The sequence below is a fragment of the Scatophagus argus genome, chromosome 21 (assembly GCF_020382885.2).
Source record: "Scatophagus argus isolate fScaArg1 chromosome 21, fScaArg1.pri, whole genome shotgun sequence".
Classification (NCBI taxonomy): Eukaryota; Metazoa; Chordata; class Actinopteri; family Scatophagidae; genus Scatophagus; species Scatophagus argus.
Window position 1 is genome coordinate 19,658,914 of NC_058513.1, and position 18,299 is coordinate 19,677,212.

Consider the following 18,299-nt stretch of genomic DNA (forward strand, 5'->3'; position numbering starts at 1 on the left):
TGAAGGTCCAAACTCGCTGAAACACACACACACACACTCTAAAATGACTTTGAAATCCAGTCAGTAAAAACGTTTCAGGCGTTCACACGGTTATTATTATAATAAAAAGAATATATAAAAAACAGCAGAACACAATAACACAATCAAAACCCTGAAAACTCCTCTCGCTATTCAGAGTACAGTCAGGTTCCGATAGACTCGTCGATGAACAGATCAAATGACCATGTGTTTGTTTCCGAGATCAAATCCTGTGCTGCATTCAGGGTCCCATCGTTCATCTGGAAACCTCAAACGGAGTAAAGTTACTGTGGCGGAAAATGAAATGCCCAAACACAAAGCGAGAAGGACAGAATGACACGTGTTGACTGAAAATTCGGGTCACGTTGACAAACACTGAAGGATTCGAGACTTTAGTGAAACTACACCCAACAAGAGTCTGAATCCTTTTTTTAATGTGTCTCACTTCATATCTGCTCCTCGAATCATCCATCAGTCACTCAGTGTCCAAAGACCAATGAAAAGCCCAGACCTGCAGTCCGAGCGTTTGCTGTCATACGAGCACAAACTATTTACATCTGAACAGTGTAGACTGGTGAGTCCTCTCATGACGTCAGCGATGAATCGATTATCCACTTTTCTGCCAATCGATGAATGGATCAGTCATTTCCGCTCTCCATGCAGAAACATTTTGGTTGGCTCCCCGCAGCTTTAAAGAGACCTTTCACAAGCTTTTAAAGCAGATTTTGTCACTCCATCACACTTTGAGGTGTCTCAGCTGGTGAAACGTCTCAGTTTGTGTTTGTATTTGTATGACTTCCTGTTAGAGAACACCGGCAGCAGCCTGTTGGCGTCTTTCGTCTCTTTATAGTCTTGTCCACATGTCCGTCACCGTCCTGTGACTGAGCTTGTGGCTTTGTTTTCTGCTACAAAATAAAAACATGAAATTTGGTTTACACAGCTGCCCGAATGCAGTTGAAGACTGTAATCCAGTAATCTAGAATATCAACGGAAAATGCAGAATTGAAATAAAATCGCAGGAATAAAATGATGTTAACAAGATGGAGGGAAGTGAAACTAAAAGCACTGGCAGATGGCTGAAGGAAGTGAAGGTTGAGACAGTCACTGAGAAGAATGCTAATGATGCCGTTAGCGATGCTGATGAACAATCAGAGCCTTCATCACCATCTCCAGTCCATAAAGCCAAATTGGTTGTCCCTCCTTTGTGAAGACAATGAAGTCATCTGATTGGTCAGACAGGATGGGGGGGGCGGGGCTCATACTTGGTGCGGCAGCGGCGTATCCCGGCAACAACAGAAAGGATGAGTGAGCTGACCAGCATGGCGACACCACTGAGGGAGAAGGTGGCCCTGTAACTTCCTGTGATGTCAACCAGCCAACCTGCAGGAAGAGAAGAAGAACATACCAGACGGAAACATGAGGTTGAGTATTTTTCTGTTGTGGTAATTTTACTGCAGCTGCTGCCAGATGCGGTTCGTTTCAGACATCACTTGGAAGCAGCCGACTGTAGATAACTGGTGTAGTTCCTCACCTCCAACCGGTGGGCTGATGAGGTATGGGATGGCATGGAGGAAGTAGACCACGCCCAGTGCCGATGACAGGTACTGAGTCCCCACCAGGTCTGACGTCACCACAGGGATCAGCGCCACGTAGGCACCGTCGAAGTAACCATACAGGACGGCGAAGGGCACGAGGAGCTGAAAGGATCGAAGCAACGGCGTGAAGAGGCAGCAGAGGCCCTCCATCGCCACCGAGAAGATGTAGCAGACCAGACGGTACGGCTTCAGACACCTGAGACATGGACAGAAAGACACTTTTAGACTCCAGACGGCAGGAGACCGTCCACGATCAATGTGGGTAAAACAAGAGACAAAAGTTTAGAGCGTTTACATCCATCTGACACACTGCTGTCCCGTTAGCCTTGAACCAACAAACGGCCACATGCATGTTGATACACAGATACAGATTCAGACAAGGGCGGCACAGTGGTGCAGTTCGAGTCCCGGTCCAGGTCCTTCTGTGTGGAGTCTGCATGTTACACGCTACAGAAAGTGGATGGATGGATATGGACCACCTATCAGACCTGCAGCCTCTGATTCACACATTTAAGAGCCAAAAAACTGAACGGAAATCTAAACTTTTGTCTTGGTATCCGATTCTTGGCTTTTTGGATTCGGTTCTGAATCAGAACATTTCTGTTTTCACAGATTCCTCCTCATCGGCTCACACTTCTGGTGTTTTCAGCTGTTGACAGGAAGTGACGAGTTTGAGTCACATGATTCAGGCAGGAAGTTACGGTCCATTCGGACCAAAACCTCACGCCACAAGAACAGTTTCTTCCTCTGTGCTGTTGGACTGTTGAACACCAACTGACTAACATGCTGCCCTGCACCTTAGCAATTGGTTTTGCTCGTGTCATGATCCACCTGCTGTTCACTTGCACTGTTTACCTCACCCACTTGCACTATACTCCACCCCGCACTACCTCACTTTTGGACTACCTCCAGAAACATATTTATTTCACTTATTTTATTTTGTGTTACCTTATTCTATTTTATTTTTATTTTTATCAATTATATGTTACTTGTTACGTTCTATGTATGCACCAATCACCAAGACAAATTCCTAGTAATGTGAAACCTCTTCACTTACATGACAATAAAGTCTTTCTGATTTCTGATTCTGTTCATCATTTGTTCTCTCAGTCAGAAGTGGGGCTGAGCGATATGAACTAAAATGATTTCTGGTATGAATCACAATAAAACTGACGATAAATAAACACCAATTCAGCCTAATCTTTTTCAGAATCAGAATCAGAATTCCTTTATTTATCCCTGAAGGGAAATTCTTGAACTTCAATTCTTGAAGGGGAATTTTTTGACTATAAATCTATCACCAACATAATAATAAAGGCCACTAAACTACATCAATTAAGTTGAAGTAGTACACGTGTACCGCAAGCGTGTAGTGAGTGACACCAAACAAACAAGTCTGAAATGTGAGAACAGAATCTATTATTTACTAAAAATGTATTTCGGCTCACAGGCAGTAAAAACAGTAAAAATAACTTAGCTTCTAAACATCCCAGCTGCCTCCGTGACGTGATGTGATCTGGTCTGATCTGGTCTGATCTCCATGCGGTGTGGAAAGAGCAAACGCGTCGGCACGTTGCGTCTGAGTTGATGGTTTCTGTGGATGAAGTTGGCGCTGCTTCTGCATCCTCGCGAGTTTTCTGGCTATCGTCGCATTCCGGTTTGTGCTGGTGTTTGCACGTGGTAAACTGACTCGGACTTTTTAACGCCAAACCAGTTCCAGCTAACGGAGCTGGAGCTCCTCGCTGCCCGCCGTACCTGCTCCACCTTCCGCCATTGTTGTCAGTGTTCCACAGGTGTCGTGGCCGCGGGTGTGTCGCGCACTTACATACGTCATCAATGGGAATTTATCGTTTTTATCGTGGGATGACGGGAAATGTTTTTGATAACGATAACATGTCGCCCATCCCTCATTTGTACAGTTCATAAACGAGCCGACTGAGGCAGAAATGCTAACACACCTCATCTTCTGATGGGATTCGACCACCACCACTCAGAGTGACGTCTGTCCAGTAAAACACGCTTTCATTATTCTGACGTCACTAACACCTGACCCTTCAGCTCACCTTTTGCTCTATAAAATGTGAGAAAGTCAGAGGCAGGAAATGGTGACGTGAGGAGCAGCAGCGCTCAGTGATGTCCAATGAGCTGTGGACTTGATGGAGGTTAACTGTGTAAAAACCACTGTGAGCACGACAGGAAACACGAGTGAACTCACAATGCACATGCAACAACCGACCCGGTCGAACACAGACCGGCAGACTGAGCTGAGCCGGTCTGAAGGTCCCGCCCTACCTCCTGTCCGTCAGCCAGCCGAAGGTGATGTTCCCCACGATGTCGATGACTCCCAGGATGGACATGAGGAAGGCGGCCCGCTGGTGGCTGACGCCGACGCTCAGAGCGTAGGGCACCAGGTAGATGAAGGGGAGGCTGCAGCCTGTGGCCAGGAACAGGAAGGACACAGCCAGGCCCAGGAAGTGCGGCAGCAGCAGGAAGCGGTACTCCTTACTGGACAGGAAGCAGGAGCTGAAGCACCGCCTCCTCTGCAGCTGAGGGGCGGGGTTTCCTGACAGGAGAGGCAGGGGCGAAGACGAAGGTGACGAAGACCTGCCTGATGATAAAAGGCTGTCTCCTGATTGGCTGGACAGTTTCACTGCCAGCTCGGCGTCCTGTGACGAGACGTTACCTGCATCAGGAGACAGACAGGTGATGATGAGCTACAGAGCCAACCAGAGCTTTGTTTGAGGAACCCCTGTGCTGCAGACGGAGCTAACACCACCTGGACTCTTAATCTGTCATCATCAGATTCGTCTGCATCCATCATGCTGATTGGCTGATGGCAGCCATGAGACTTGTTGATGCAGGTGGATTCTGATTCGTTCTCTGCGACATTCTGGAGGTATGTAGCTGACGCGTTGCTAATCGTTTAGTGTCGATCACATGTGAGCTCCTCACCCAGTTTCTCCGCCCCCTCCTCTCCCTTCGTCTCCTCCTCGTGCTCCCGCAGTGTGATTGGTCGGAGCAGTGCCCCACACACGCACAGGTTGGCGACGAAGGCGCTGAGGACGAGCAGCGCCCCCCTCCATGAGTACAGCTCGATGAGCAGCTGCACCGCCGGCGCCAACACGAAGGTGCCGATGCCACTGCCCGACATGGCGAGGCCGTAGGCCAATGCCTTCCGCTGGCGGAAATAACAGCCGACCATGACGATGGCCGGCGTGTAGCAGAGGGCGAAGCCCAGACCTGCAAAGGAAGACGATTGAAAAAGCCTTTGAGAGTGACTGCACATTTATGGAAAACAGGCCACGCCTTCCAGAAATTAGTGAGCAGTTAGAGAACAACAGTTTGCACATCCAAAAGTCACAATCACGAAAACATTTGACATGACGAACTGTGAAGACTGAACAGCAAACCTGAGGTTAAAGACTTTAGCTTCTAAGTCGACCTGCACTCTATTGTACTTTATGTAGCATATTTTGTTTCATTTAGTAAATTTTTAGTCTGTTTTTCCCACTAACAGGCAGGTTGTTTGGTTGTTTGTTTGCTTACCTTTTGAGCTACTGGATGACTGAATAATTTCCCTCCGGATCAATAAAGTATCTATCTATCTATCTATCTATCTATCTATCTATCTATCTATGTATCTATCTATCTGTCTATCTAGTTCAGGAGTTAAAAGTCACAATGTAAAATGCTCATAAATGGCCACAGGGTGGCGCCATCTGCAACAAAAAGTACTCAGTAGAAAAGTGAGGATGTCTGTTGACCTGTCAGGACTCCCATGCTGAGGTAGAGGAGTTCCAGACTGGTGCTGAAGGAGCTGAGGAGGAGTCCACAGGAGGACAGAAGGCCACCGAGCATCACAGCCACCCGACACGACCAGCGGTTCCCGACCAGGCTGCCAACAGGAGCTGCACACACACACACACACACACACACACACACAGTCAGTGAGGCGTCTGGAGGTGGGCGCAGCTCATCCAGCAGTGCAGCTGCAGTACTGACCACAGAGCATGGTGGTGCAGTCCACCAGGCTGTGCACCCAGGCTGTAGCTGAGTAGTCGGCATCAAAATGAGCCTGAAACTCCACGAAGAAGATGGAGATGCACCTGCAGACACACACGGGAAGCAAGAGCACTGACCAATCAGCAATCAGTAATCAATTATCTGTCAAAAAGCAGCCTGTTCAGATCATATCAGCACTGAGTCAGCATTACACAGCAGGTCAGTGGGCGGTCAGGGTGTGTGTGTGTGTGTGTGTGTGTTATGTAAAGACAGACCAGTTTCAGCTGATTCCTGTCCTGGTCTTCACTTCTCCAGTTACGTAACTGGTTTGACAGGAGAAGTGTGGTGCTTGTTTTCTGTCCTGACGCACTGCATTGTGGGAGACGAGAGTGTGCTGTTCCCGTGTGTGTGTGAACATGTGTGTCAGAGGTGAGAGTGTGGAGGGGGGCTGATGGAGGTCAAAGGTCACAGTGAGCAGCAGCTGACAGAGTTACCGTGGTTACTTTTTGACAGCGTTAACTTCAGTTGGTCGAACTGGACAACATCATGTTTCCGTCGCAGCCAATCGGAGCCGCGGCTGATGAACACCTGTGACGAGCGCGAGGTCACGACTCGGAGTGAACATCGTGAACGTTCATCCTGAGTAACTGGTTTCACCTTTAATCTTTTAACATTTAGTCAAATCACACCTGAGGGTTCACTTGCAAAAGCAGAAAACAACGTTTCTGATTTGACGGCATCAAGGTTTGTGTTGACCTACAGAACGTCGGCCAAGCCGCCGGTCTTTCAGGGTCGGCTGCAGGGAACTTCAATCCGTCTCATTCCAACGTCCACGTGGACTGAACTGATTCGAATTTGGTGGCCAAAACTCACTGTGACATCATGGTGTTTCCTGTTTGTTATCCGGCAGCAGACCTCAGGACCAGAAGGGCAGACTGGGACCAGATATCACCTGATCACCTGGGGTCACGCAGTGAGCAGGTGACCTTTAAACTGTGCTGACCGTGCAGATGTTCTGTGCTGCCACAAGGAGGTGTGCATGATGCTCCTGAACGCACCGTTACCTCTGGTCCGCAGCAGAACGTGTCCTCTCTGTGGTGACGTAAGACACAGAAACTGGTGTTTGTTCAGGTGTCTCACATCGAGACCTTCAGAGGTTCACCTGACGCACCGCAGCCGGTCAGTGCGCACACACACGCACACACACACACACAGGAGGACTGTTTCTGTTTGTGTGAACTGTCCCTTTAAAACAGACAGGAAACCACACTGACATGACAGACAGTCTCTCAGAGCTCAGTCTGAGGACAGTGCAGGTAAACATGTCTCCTCCAGGGTCACCATCAGGACAAACCAAGTCAGTCACAGCAGAATTTCAAAACTTCAAAATCAATGAATTTCCACCAAAATGCACGGAGGAAGCTGACGCTCTTGTGTCCTCAGCGAGCTGATGGTCAGGCTGTGTGTCGGCTCGCAGCTCATCTGTCCCAGCGGAGACAGGAGGACATCAAACCAACACAGTGCTGCACAGACAGCAGGTGAGCTAATTAACCAGCTGAGTCGTCTTAACGTCTTAAAGACTCAACAGGAACAACAGGAAGCCGCGTCGGGTTCACGGATCGAAACGTATTCGTCACTGAGCTTAAAGCTGCTGTCAGCGGGATTTTATTGGCTGTTTGTTACCTGGCTAGCTGAAGCATGACTCAGCATTAATTATATGGTGAATAAAGCAATGACATCAATCAGAAGATCAGAACTGCTTCTAACTGGTTTAATTGTCGATCAAGTGAGCGACTTATGGTTCCATCTTTAGACTAAATACAATCACATGAAGCTGTGAGACAGAAATTTGTCTGCCGTTGTGAAGGAAGTGAGGACCTTTAAGCATGTTGTTGACCAACAGCTGTAAGACGACCTGTGTGTGTGCGTGCGTGCGTGTGTGCGTGTGTTTGGGTGCAGAAGGTAAAGACAGGTCAGACAGGTTTGAACAGATCTACGTTCTCAGAAACATGATCCTGTCCTACGGCGAGTTACAGAAATCCTGTGCGAGGACATTCCTCTGGTGTCTGTAAGTTCTGCAGCCATCACACACCAGCAGACATCATCTCCAATAACAGCTCAGCAGCTCACACAGTCTATGAATAGTTAAACTCACTCGCATTTGTCTCAAGGCAGCTTGTTTATCGCACGTGAAGACGAGAGCAGACTTCTGTTTCTGTCAACACCACACACACACACACACACACACACACACACACACATACACACACACACACACACACACACACACACACACATACACACACACACACACACACACATACACACACACACACACACACACACGCAGACACACACATACACACACACACACACAGACACACACATACACACACACACACACACACACACACACACACATACACACACACACACAAAACACACATAGACACACACACACACACACACACACGTACACACACACACACACACACACACACACACACACACACACACACACACACACACACCCACACCCACACACACTCTATCAAAGAAGATCCAGAGCTGACAGTCTGCAGGCTGTGAGGCTCTCCTGTCCAGCTGGATGCTAACATGCTAACATGTATGTTGTTTGCTGTGTTTGCTATCTTAGTTTAGCATGTTAGCATGCCAACGTGAGCCAATCATGAGCAAACACAAAGTGCAGCTGAGGCTGATCCTGACCTCAGCACATTAACATGTTGGTCTGAGGGTCACCAAAGTTCTTCTTCATCCTGAGGGCCACGTGAACGTCTGAACATTTCATCGCCATCGATATGAGTGAAACAGAACTGAAATTACACTGACTGTGTGTGTGTTCGTGTGTATCTATGTGTGTGTGTGTGTGTGCGTGCTACCTGGTCACTGCTCGCGTGCAGACCGTCACCATGAAGCAGCAGCCGACGATCACCCAGCCCCACCCTCCATCCAGAGGCGACACCGCGCTACTCTGCCGCTTCCCATCAACCATTGCTGCAGGCTCCTGGAGCCAGACTCCCTGAGCTGCTCTTTGGTCCTGGTCCTGAGAGGGGTCTGGTCCCAGAAGATCAAGCAGCTAATGAGCTAGTCCTGCTGATGTGTCCTGAGGGCTCGTCAGCACTGGAGGTGTCAGGTAGACGCAGGAGTCGCTCCTCCTGAGCTGAGGGCAGGCCACCGGCTGGTTGGAGCTGAGCAGCAGAACCAATGAGAAAGCTGAGAAGGCAGTTTGACTCTCAGGTGAGGCCCAACACGGTTCAGTCAAAGTGAAGAAGACTCAGTGACAACAGACGAGAGTGGAGTTGACTACAGAATAAAAACATCCTCCTCATCCTCTTGTCTTTCTGTCCTCTGCCTTTAAGACGAAGCCTGTGGAGTGTGAGGCTTCACCTAAAAGCCTCTTCAGTCAATAAGTCACCAGCTGACCCTCAATCATTAACCGACCTCTCTGACTCTGTGAACCCTGGAGGTGATGAGATATCAACCAAGCGCACCCACATGTACAGGAGCGTTTGATTCTGAAACTCATCTGCTGTCTGGGTGTCAGTCAGTCGTCTGCTCAGCCTCAAACCAACAACACGTGTGGCTGTGACGGGGAGCGCTTCATTCACTGCAGCTGACAGCTCCCCTGGGTGGGGGTGGGCTAGAGCAGGGCCCTGCTGCCTGTCAGGTGTCAAGTGTCAGGAAGCGCACCCAGAACAAAGTGGTCTGACAGGAGAGGACTTGTGTACCACAACTCCAACTGTTCATCCTGAGAGGTGTTCACTGGCAGTAGGACAGCAGCGTTATGTCGGGAGCGTACAGGACGCGTTCATGTCCTGACAAACGCCACGCAGCAAACATCGGTGGAGAACATGCTCGCAGTTTAGCAAAACAACAAAAAAGTGAGTGAATAATCGTGCGATCACCTGTTAAAGAGGTGATCACATTTTTATTTCCTTTAAAATTAAATTCATAAAATAAACAAATTGGTGATTTGAAAATTTCAAATCAGAGAGATCTAAAGTGGGTCTTTCAGTTCAGACTGAGAGTTAAGGACTGAAAACATCTGAAACTGAAGTTTGGACGTTTGTGACTGGAACGTTTCTGATCAGACAGGCAGGGATTCACTAGCTGTGGCGCCCCCCAGTGGACACATCAGGCCTCACCCCTCAGACGTTATCATGTTAGAAAGCATTCTGTCACAACTTTTCTCGCAGTATGAGCAAAAGCAAAAGCAGGACACTGACTGTAACGGCCGGAGAAGCTCCTGAACTCACCTGAGACACCTGAACACGTCACCTGAGACACCTGAACACATCTACACAGCAGGAGAAGTGAGAGTCGCTCTCAGAGTCAGTGGAGCTCCTTCAGCTGTGACCATCCTGAACACTGACACAAGTTTTGCTTGACTTGTACTGCCTGAAGCTGGACTCCATGCGGACGCTCTGGTCCTTGTGATGAAGACTTCGGGGATGAAGCTGCCTGTCGGGCTCCGCTCAGCTCTTATGAAAGATTCATCAGTACATTATAGTGTGCTCAGATTCCTCGCCGTCCCGCCACAGCCGCACTCAGTCGGACTTCGACACTTTCAGGAGTTTTAGTTCCTGCTGCAGACGTTGAGAGCTGCAGAAGTCTCCTCAGGGTTCTCCCTCACCTAAAGATCCCTGATCGATCAGATATTGGCAGCTTCAGGTGTCGTGTGAAACACAGAGACACGAGGCTCAGCACTCACACGAAGCTCTCTACTCCTCCTCCTCCCCCCTCTTCCTCCCCCATCTTCCTCCCCCTCCCTGCTCTCATGTGTTTTTAATTTTCTCCTCAGGCGCTCGTCCACGCTGAGACACGTCAGTGAGTCCAACATAGAAAACAGATTTTACGGTGCTGGAAAGTAACAGTAGTACATTTACTACAGTACTGTTGTCAAAGTACAAATGTAGGCACCTGAGCAGGTTCAGGTGTAGTTTGTAGAAGCCTTGCAGAACTTTTATTAACATTTCAGACCCATTAGGTTTTTGGTTGTCTTGAAAAACCGTCAAAGCCTGTTTACACCACGATGAAAAGTTAGTCAGCCTCTCAGCGCTGATGAATTATTGATGCTGAACGTTGCTGCGGTGGACGCAGGCCCATCAGATCGACAGACCATTTCAAACCAATCACAGCCTTTCTGCTCATACTGCTGGAGTCGGTAGCCCCAAAGCATGCTGGGTGCAACATGATCTCAGTTCTCTGATAAATCAGTGTCATTCACCAGTCAGTCCGTGCACGTAAATGTGTACGATGTCTGAGTTCCAGTAACGCGGCTCACACGGTGCAGCCTTATTTAAACACAGAACTGAGTCCTGTTCTCGCTGTTAAAACCGCCCTGTTTCAAAGCACCGAAGGTTTACAGGAACTGCAGTCCACACTGAATAGAGAATTTTGTCCAACGCTGTGAGCACCAAACACAAAGTGTAACTGATGCCTTCACTTTTAAGTCCACTTAAGTAACAGAAACCAACGCAAAGTCATCCTCACACGCCTTCCTCTCTGTAGTTCACTTAGGTTGCATCGTGATGGAGGCTGTGTGACATTCAGGGACTTCATATGAGCATTTAAAGTCTGATGAGTTGCATATCAGTCCAAACAAAGCACAATGCATTCCAGTGAAGACATCGATGTCCGCAGGGTCTGGCTCAGGCTCTGCACGGCCCTCCTGATGACGAAAGCCACCTCACACACTGCCACATGGACCTGCTGGCCTCAGTGTTCTGTTCGGGTAAAATACTCTTTATACTCTACTGCCCCCTGCTGGTCAACCAGAGGACAACCAGTCAATGAGACAAAAGACTGAAATCTTAAAACCGAAAACTTTATTTATCTTAACTGCACATTTTTAATGGAGTTTCAAATGTAATAAATAGCCACATGCATGAGGGAAAACAGCTCAGATTCAGCTGGTTGGGACGAATCAGTCTGAATAAAAAATCAGTTTTCTTCACTTTCACAAAACTGTTTTCTCGTTAACTCTGAAACAAAAACAAAGAAAAACCTGACATTTGGGAGGATAAAAACAGCAAATATTAAAACAAGTCAGTGCTGAAATTTGTTCATTAGTCACTGAGGAACCAATCAGACGTTTCCAAGCGGACTGCAGTGATTGGTCAGTCTGTGACGCTATCAGCCTGTTAGTGGCATCACTTCCTGTTGTTCTGCTCAAAGAGGAGAGTCTTTGTTTCACTCTGCCAGTCCAACACCCCGTCCAGAGGACGACGTCCATCCTGGCAGACAGACAGACAGACGATCAATGAAACATTCTGTTTAAAACTAAAACTGTGAAACAGAAACACTAAATGCTGCATTCAATTTGTACTCAAGTCATCTTCAGAGTTGTTTTCCAGCTTCCAAACAAACCGAAGGCCATCCGAAGGCGGAATTCCTACTCGGCCATTCGGTCATCCTCAGAGGACACCAAGTTAGAAAACCAAGATGGCTGCCCAGAGCGTTGACTGTAAATAGCAGCTGTGGTTTTGCTATTTTTTTTTTTTTAACGCATCCAATTTGGGTTTTAACGGATGTGATGTCACACCGACTCCAAGCTCCACCTATCAGTTACTCCGTGTTGTACTCTGATTATACATTTAAGGCCCTCATTAGTCAGGGGAAATACACATCAGCAGCACAAGGATAGCAAAATGAAAGGTGAACATTTACACCTTTTTTATAAAGAAGCTTCACCAAAATATACAACGCACACACACACGATATTTACACAATTTCACAATTATTGACATTACTAGCAGTTCAAAGTCACTGTGTTGCACTTGGCCATTATTGCACATGACTTATTGAGGTTCAGTTTGTGGTGGACTCATGGGGTCTCACAGCAGCAGGAAGGACCTGCGGTGACCCTCCTTCACACACTCGGGGTGAAGCAGCCTGCCACTGAAGGAGCTGCCCAGTGCTGTGGGAGTCTCATGCAGGGGGTGGGAGTCGTTGTTCAGCAGAGAGGGCGGCTTGCCTATCGGCCTTCTCTCTCCCACCACCTGCACTGGATCGAGGGGGATCCTGAGGACCGAGCTGGCCCTCCTGATGATTTGGTCCAAGATTTGGTAAATATGTCCTAAGGAGTGTCCCCTGCACTCCAAAGAACCTGAGTCAGGTACAGGTCAGGTATCTCAGCAGGTACAGTCTGCTCTAGGGGAACATCCGGGTACTTATAGAAGTCCACTATCTCAGTGTCCATTCCCTGGGTGTTTGCTGGTATTGAGGGTGATCAGTGATCTGGATCAGTTCTCTGTACTTTGCGTGGTTCTCCTCAGTTATGAACCCAACAATCAAAGAATCATCAGAGAACGCTGGCTTATAATAAGTCCAGTATTTTATCATCCCTGGTGGGGCAGGAGGTGGGCACAGTGTAGGAACTAGAGGCATGGTTGAAGTTCCCAGAGATAAGGAGGAGGGCCGGCGGGTGCCAGCCTGCCTGCCACACAGTGGAGGACATCGCAGGCCGCGTCCACCTTAGCAGAGGGAGGAACCTAAACAGCCATCGTGATGATGTGCGAGATAAGGTGAATGGCCTCATGCTAACGGACGTTAGCCGGACGTGACAAATACAAAAGCACCCGAAATCGGAATTCCAACTCATCAACCCGAGATCGCAACCAAGATGGCTGCCCAGAGCATCAAGTGTAAATAAAAGCTGTAGTTTTGTATGGTTTTAGCACTTTTGTCTTTTTGTGTCCAGTTCAGTAAGTCGTACAAACAGCACTGTGTCACTGCTGTGGGCTTGTTCGGCATGAAATACCGCGTGATGTGCTGTTTATCAGCTGGTGCCGCTTGTAACCGCTCGAATGACGTTACAAACAAGCTGACCGGAAGGCCTCCAACTCGGGCTTTACCGGTTGTGACGTGTGTTGTGCTCTCCTTTGTCTCGTCTGCCCACACCAGTTGTTGTTAGCCATCCAGAGGGAAGTTCGTGTTTCTAGTTAGCCTGGTTAGAGCCAGGCTAACCAGGCTAACGAGGTTAGTCACGTCTCCGTCAACAGCGTGATGCTACACCCCCGATATTCCCTCTGGTGCCCACCTGTACCGTCTCCTCTTGGCACTGAGCTCCGGCACGGCTCCCCGGCTGCCTCCTCAGCTCTCGGGGGACATCAGGTCCCCCCATGCGGCAGCACCGCGGTGTTACGGAGCGCCAGCAGCTGGTCCCTACTGTAAGCTATGCAGCCGTGGCTGCACCACACGGACTCCAAGAGTAACGTAACTTTGGTCTCCATAGTGCAAGGAAAGTTACAGTTACAATAAAGACAGAAAACAAGAGAGAAATATAAAAAGAAGCACCTGAGAGTTCTTAAAAGAGGTGGATAGAAAATAAGAGCAGGAGCTTCTGTTACAGGCAGCGCGACGCCGGCTCGAGCATCAGTTACTACACGTGTGCGCACGAGTGGCTTGCGTCATTTCACTCGTCGTTTGACTGGAGCTCCTGGACAGCCCACAGCTCAGGGCTCAGTGTTACCTGGTTGGTGATGCTGGTGTCGGCTCCGTGCAGCATCAGCAGCTGGATGACTTTGAATCTGTTCAGGCGGACAGCGTCGTGAAGAGGAGTGTCTCCCTCCTGAAACACAGCACACAGCAGGGTCCACTGCTCAGCGGTGTCAGGAGGATCAGGCTGTTAGCTCGGAAGAATATTACAGCAAAGAGCAGCAAATAAGCTACGATATTAAAGGAATTTCTGATTCTGATTCTGATTCTGATCATGTACATTTCTCAGTTAATTTTGCTGCTCACACTACACTCAGTCAACAGAAGGTGGACATAATAGAATAAAATAAAATAAAGAGGTTTGACACAGCAGCCTCATGTGGTGCCAACAACAGACTGATTATTAATCTTGTGGATTTTTAATGAAGCGCCGCGCTATGGCTCAAGTGAGGTTTGAAGCAGTCTGCCAGCCGACCACCAGGTGTCGCTGTTGGTCTGCTGTCTCTTCGTCAACTGATCTCAAATCTGTGTTCTCTGGAGTTCATTTCGCTTCAGTTCATTGTTCCAGATTGTCTCTGCATTGATGGTCATCTGTGGGGCAGCTTTCAAACTGTCCCTCCAGCACCAACAAGCAGTCTGATTCCTCGTTTTGTCAAAATAAAAAATAAAGAAGTTAAAGCTGCCATAAACTGGACAAAATGACAGGGATGTCTGTGAAAGTCTTATCAATACAGATTTTATTGTTATGTCTATGTATGTCTGTAAGTCACTGACAAAGAGTTTCAAATCTCTATGTGTGTGTGTGTGTGTGTGTGTGTGTGTGCAAACCCACCGTGTCCTGTGTGTTAACTTCAGCTCCACAGTGAATCAGGTGTTCAACACAGTCAAGGTGTCCGGTCCTCACTGAGACATGAAGAGGAGTGCTGTCCAGCTACACACACACACACACACACACACACAAACTGTCAGCTGGTCAGTAACCATAGCGACAGCAGTGGAAGTAGTGTGAGTGGTATTACCTTGTCTGTTGCAGTAATGTCTGCTCCGCGGTCCAGCAGCAGTTTGAGTACAGACAGATGTCCTCCCCGACAGGCTGAGTGGACACAAGTGGACCACAGCTGGACACAACCAGAACATTAAGTTCTCACAGTTTATTTAACCTGGAGCTGACACTGGATTAAAACTGGTATCTGTTAGAACGATGTGAGAAAGCTCAGCTGGAGGCCTTCATAGACCAGAAAATACTGAGTGTGATTTAAATATCCGACTGGAGAAACACAGGAAGTCAACATGGAGGGTCGTCAGAGTCAGTGTGGACTGAAACGTTTAATGAAAGTGGGATGGATGCTAGCAAACCTTTCTGAGTGGATTTAGCCATAAGCCCACATGTAGGAAACTGTACCTTGTCTCTGCTGTGGATGTTGGCTCCGGCCTCCATCAGTTTTGTGACGACCTCTGTGTGACCCTGTGAGGACGCTCTGTGCAGACCTGTACGCTCAAACTGGACACACACACCACATCAGTTTCTACAGATGTCTGCTGATACAGGAAGCAGAGACAGAAGGCGCATCCTGCACACCACATGAGTCCAGTCGGTTACTTAGACTTCAGCTTCAAACTTTATTGTCAGTGTATTTTTAACAAACACTGAAATTCTTCTCAGGAGCAGTGGGCTGCCATGTCAGGCGCCCGGGGAGCAAACTGGGGGTTGACAAGACTCGACAAGCTGGTCACAAGCCGCTTCTCCAACCTTTAGGCCACGGCTGCCCTCATTAAGTTAACATTAAGTTCAGTTAATGCAACGCTCAGAGCCAACAGAGTCAGAGGAGCGTTGATGACTCACCGCGTCACAGGCGTTCACGTCTCCACCTGTGGACAGGAACCTGTCGATGAGCAGTATTTGCTTCTGTTCACAGGCCTTAAAGAAGTCGTCCTCGTCCACATAATAAGGCTGCGAGACACAAACTGGCTCTGTCACTGCTCACCTGATCATTTACTCACGAACAGTCAGTTACTGTCACACAGCACACACAACGTCTGGATTAATAATAAAATCATCTTTGAATAACAACGATGAATCACCTGTACAGGTGAGCTTTGGCGGTGTGTGTGCGTCTTACCACTGTGTGGACAGCAGGGGGAGCAGCAGGTTTCCTGACAGCAGCCTTCTGCTCTCTCTTGGTCTTCCTGAGCAGCAGAAGGTTCTGGAGGTCAGCAGGAGTCTCCAAGAGGAGACGACCTGATTTATCTGTCTGAAGCAGGACAGACAGACAGACCGGATCAAAAGCTGCTTGAACCTGTGAGAACCTGGAGGAACTTGGAGGAGGACAGCTTCTGGTCTAAATCTGGTAAGAAGATGAACAAAGCAGCTGCTGACTGCTGAACATGAAAGATGTGTGTCTTCCTCTGACCTTGAGGCTGATTGGACGATCAGAGTCGTTTCCGCTGCAGGTCAGAGCGTCCTGTTTCTCCTGAGAGATGGACGACTCGTAGCCTCCGTCCTCCACCGTCTGCTGCAGAGACATGGAGACGTGATGTCAACGTGCTGCTGTAGCGTCAGCTTCAGTCACGAGGTGTTTGTTCATATTTTCTGTTCTTGTTCTTCACTGGCTGCCTCTAATCTGTCATTTGTTTTAATAAAGTGAAAAGTACTTCAACAGTTAACAGTTCAGTGTCAAGGATTTGTATAAATATTTTTTGTGAGTATTTTTCATGGTTGTCCACAGGGACAACAGAATGGAGTGAATTAAAAACTTAAATACAATCTGTCCTGAACAAGCTTCACTGGGTTTATCACCCTGAGACTCTTTATAAAACTTTATTTAAAGTGTGAAAGAGGACGGACGCTGTGCTGAATGACTCCAGTAACCAGAACAGAAATAAACAGAGCACAGCAGATGACCTCTGACTTCCTGTCTTTCTTTAAAACTTTATTAGCAGCTCAGAGAGGAGCAGCAGCCTCACTTTACACCCCACAGACTGTGTGTGTGTGAGAACATGACCTTCACTGGTGTCGTTTTATTGGCCAATCACTTCCCTGAAGGGAGGGTCAGAGGTCAGCGGATGTCATGTGATCAGATGAGCTCAGTCCTCACAACACTAATTAAACTGTGATGATGTCACACATGACCGTTCACACCTTAACCACACGTACAACATATGTCCTGTTTCAACAGCGTCAGAATTTCGTAATTTAAATAAACCAAAAATAAATGATTTCAGTGTCTTTATGAGAAACCAGAGAAGAAGAAACAAATGACTGAAATTCTTCACTGGGACAAACAGACATCAGATGGCGACAGGTGGACTGCAGCCAATCGTTAACCTGCTGCTGAAGTCACTTTATTATCTACCAATCACATGGCAGAGGTCAGAGGTCAGGCAGCGCGCGCGCACACACACACACACACTCACACACACACACACACACACACACACAGGGTTTAATCTTCACTTTTAGGTGTAAATAAAATGCGATGAAATTTAATATTAAATCTGTTTAAATAGTGAAGCTCAATAAATTAGCGGCTGATTGATCAGGCTGTCACATGTTGGAAGGATAATAATGACAAACACTTCGTATTTCCAAGAAACAAGACAAACTTCAACCAGAACCGTTTCTGATTCAACACGAAGAAGAACAGAAGGGTTTTCCTCTTACCATCATCATCTCCTCCTCCTCTTCATCGTCCTCCCAGCTGAGCCGCTCAGGTCTGACAGGACTGAGACAGACGACATCAGATGTGACAGATGGACTGCTAATATCACAGCTTTTATTTTGAAATCCATATTGACTCCAGGTTCACTTCACAGTGTGTGTGGCTCAGTTCAAACCGGATCAAATTGTCCCAATGGAAGCCACCTGGCGGCCATTCACTTGGAGAACCACCTCAGAGCCTGGCGTGTTACCATGACAACCAGCAGCCGTTGTTACCCATGTATTCATCGTGGGTAACAGTCACATGACCAAGTCAGCTTCACACTCACACCAGATACAGGTACTTCAGTAATACACAGTACCTGCAGTATTAGTAGTACAGCAGCCTGTACTTCATACATTCTTCTACACCATCACAAACATGTTGAAAAGCTGAAGACATCATAATGCCTCTGCTGTGTTTTACTTTGATGATCCACAGGAAGCCAACACGACATGAACATCTGAGTAGATGAAAACACGATTAAAGCTCACATATGACTGACATGTTTGGAGCTTTGATCCCA

At 47.9% G+C, this 18,299-nt stretch overlaps 2 protein-coding genes across 5 annotated transcripts; both read right to left on the reverse strand.

Moving 5' to 3' along the window:
* Positions 1-68: 68 nt before the first annotated feature.
* Positions 69-10,420, reverse strand: slc16a12b (solute carrier family 16 member 12b). Of its 2 annotated transcripts, none has more exons than XM_046376648.1 (8): positions 9,915-10,420; positions 8,516-8,824; positions 5,616-5,719; positions 5,378-5,521; positions 4,566-4,853; positions 3,906-4,296; positions 1,550-1,809; positions 69-1,398 (listed from the first exon to the last, which is right to left on the reverse strand). In XM_046376648.1, exons 2-8 carry the CDS (start codon positions 8,626-8,628, stop codon positions 1,250-1,252), a joined length of 1,449 nt encoding a protein of 482 aa, XP_046232604.1. In that variant the 5' UTR covers positions 8,629-8,824; positions 9,915-10,420; the 3' UTR covers positions 69-1,249. The 2 variants fall into 2 exon arrangements, with proteins under 2 accessions (XP_046232604.1, XP_046232603.1); XM_046376647.1 differs by lacking the exon at positions 9,915-10,420 and adding an exon at positions 9,893-9,911.
* Positions 10,421-11,483: 1,063 nt separating this feature from the next.
* Positions 11,484-17,970, reverse strand: LOC124052426 (ankyrin repeat domain-containing protein 1-like). Of its 3 annotated transcripts, XM_046376650.1 has the most exons (9): positions 17,737-17,970; positions 16,487-16,588; positions 16,196-16,327; positions 15,919-16,026; positions 15,478-15,576; positions 15,095-15,193; positions 14,908-15,006; positions 14,110-14,208; positions 11,484-11,872 (listed from the first exon to the last, which is right to left on the reverse strand). In XM_046376650.1, the coding sequence occupies exons 1-9, from the start codon at positions 17,743-17,745 to the stop codon at positions 11,789-11,791; spliced, it is 831 nt and encodes a 276-aa protein (XP_046232606.1). In that variant the 5' UTR covers positions 17,746-17,970; the 3' UTR covers positions 11,484-11,788. The 3 variants fall into 3 exon arrangements, 2 of the variants coding, with proteins under 2 accessions (XP_046232606.1, XP_046232605.1); XM_046376649.1 differs by lacking the exon at positions 17,737-17,970 and having other exon boundaries at positions 16,487-16,640; XR_006841995.1 differs by lacking the exons at positions 14,110-14,208; positions 14,908-15,006; positions 15,095-15,193; ... (3 more) ...; positions 16,487-16,588; positions 17,737-17,970 and adding an exon at positions 13,678-14,099.
* Positions 17,971-18,299: the final 329 nt, after the last annotated feature.

What these genes read in the sequence shown, in the direction of transcription:
- LOC124052426 (XM_046376649.1), bottom strand. Translation starts at nt 16,600, where the DNA reads ATGTCTCTGCAGCAGACGGTGGAGGACGGAGGCTACGAGTCGTCCATC. An exon ending in ACATTACTGCAACAGACAAG is followed by an intron (nt 15,007 to 15,094) that starts GTAATACCACTC and finishes GTGTGTGTGTAG; the next exon opens with CTGGACAGCACTCCTCTTCA. An exon ending in ACACCAGCATCACCAACCAG is followed by an intron (nt 11,873 to 14,109) that starts GTAACACTGAGC and finishes TCTGTCTGCCAG; the next exon opens with GATGGACGTCGTCCTCTGGA.
- slc16a12b (XM_046376648.1), bottom strand. Translation starts at nt 8,628, where the DNA reads ATGGTTGATGGGAAGCGGCAGAGTAGCGCGGTGTCGCCTCTGGATGGA. An exon ending in TGCACGCGAGCAGTGACCAG is followed by an intron (nt 5,720 to 8,515) that starts GTAGCACGCACA and finishes GTGTGTCTGCAG; the next exon opens with GTGCATCTCCATCTTCTTCG. An exon ending in CATCAGCCCACCGGTTGGAG is followed by an intron (nt 1,399 to 1,549) that starts GTGAGGAACTAC and finishes CTCTTCCTGCAG; the next exon opens with GTTGGCTGGTTGACATCACA.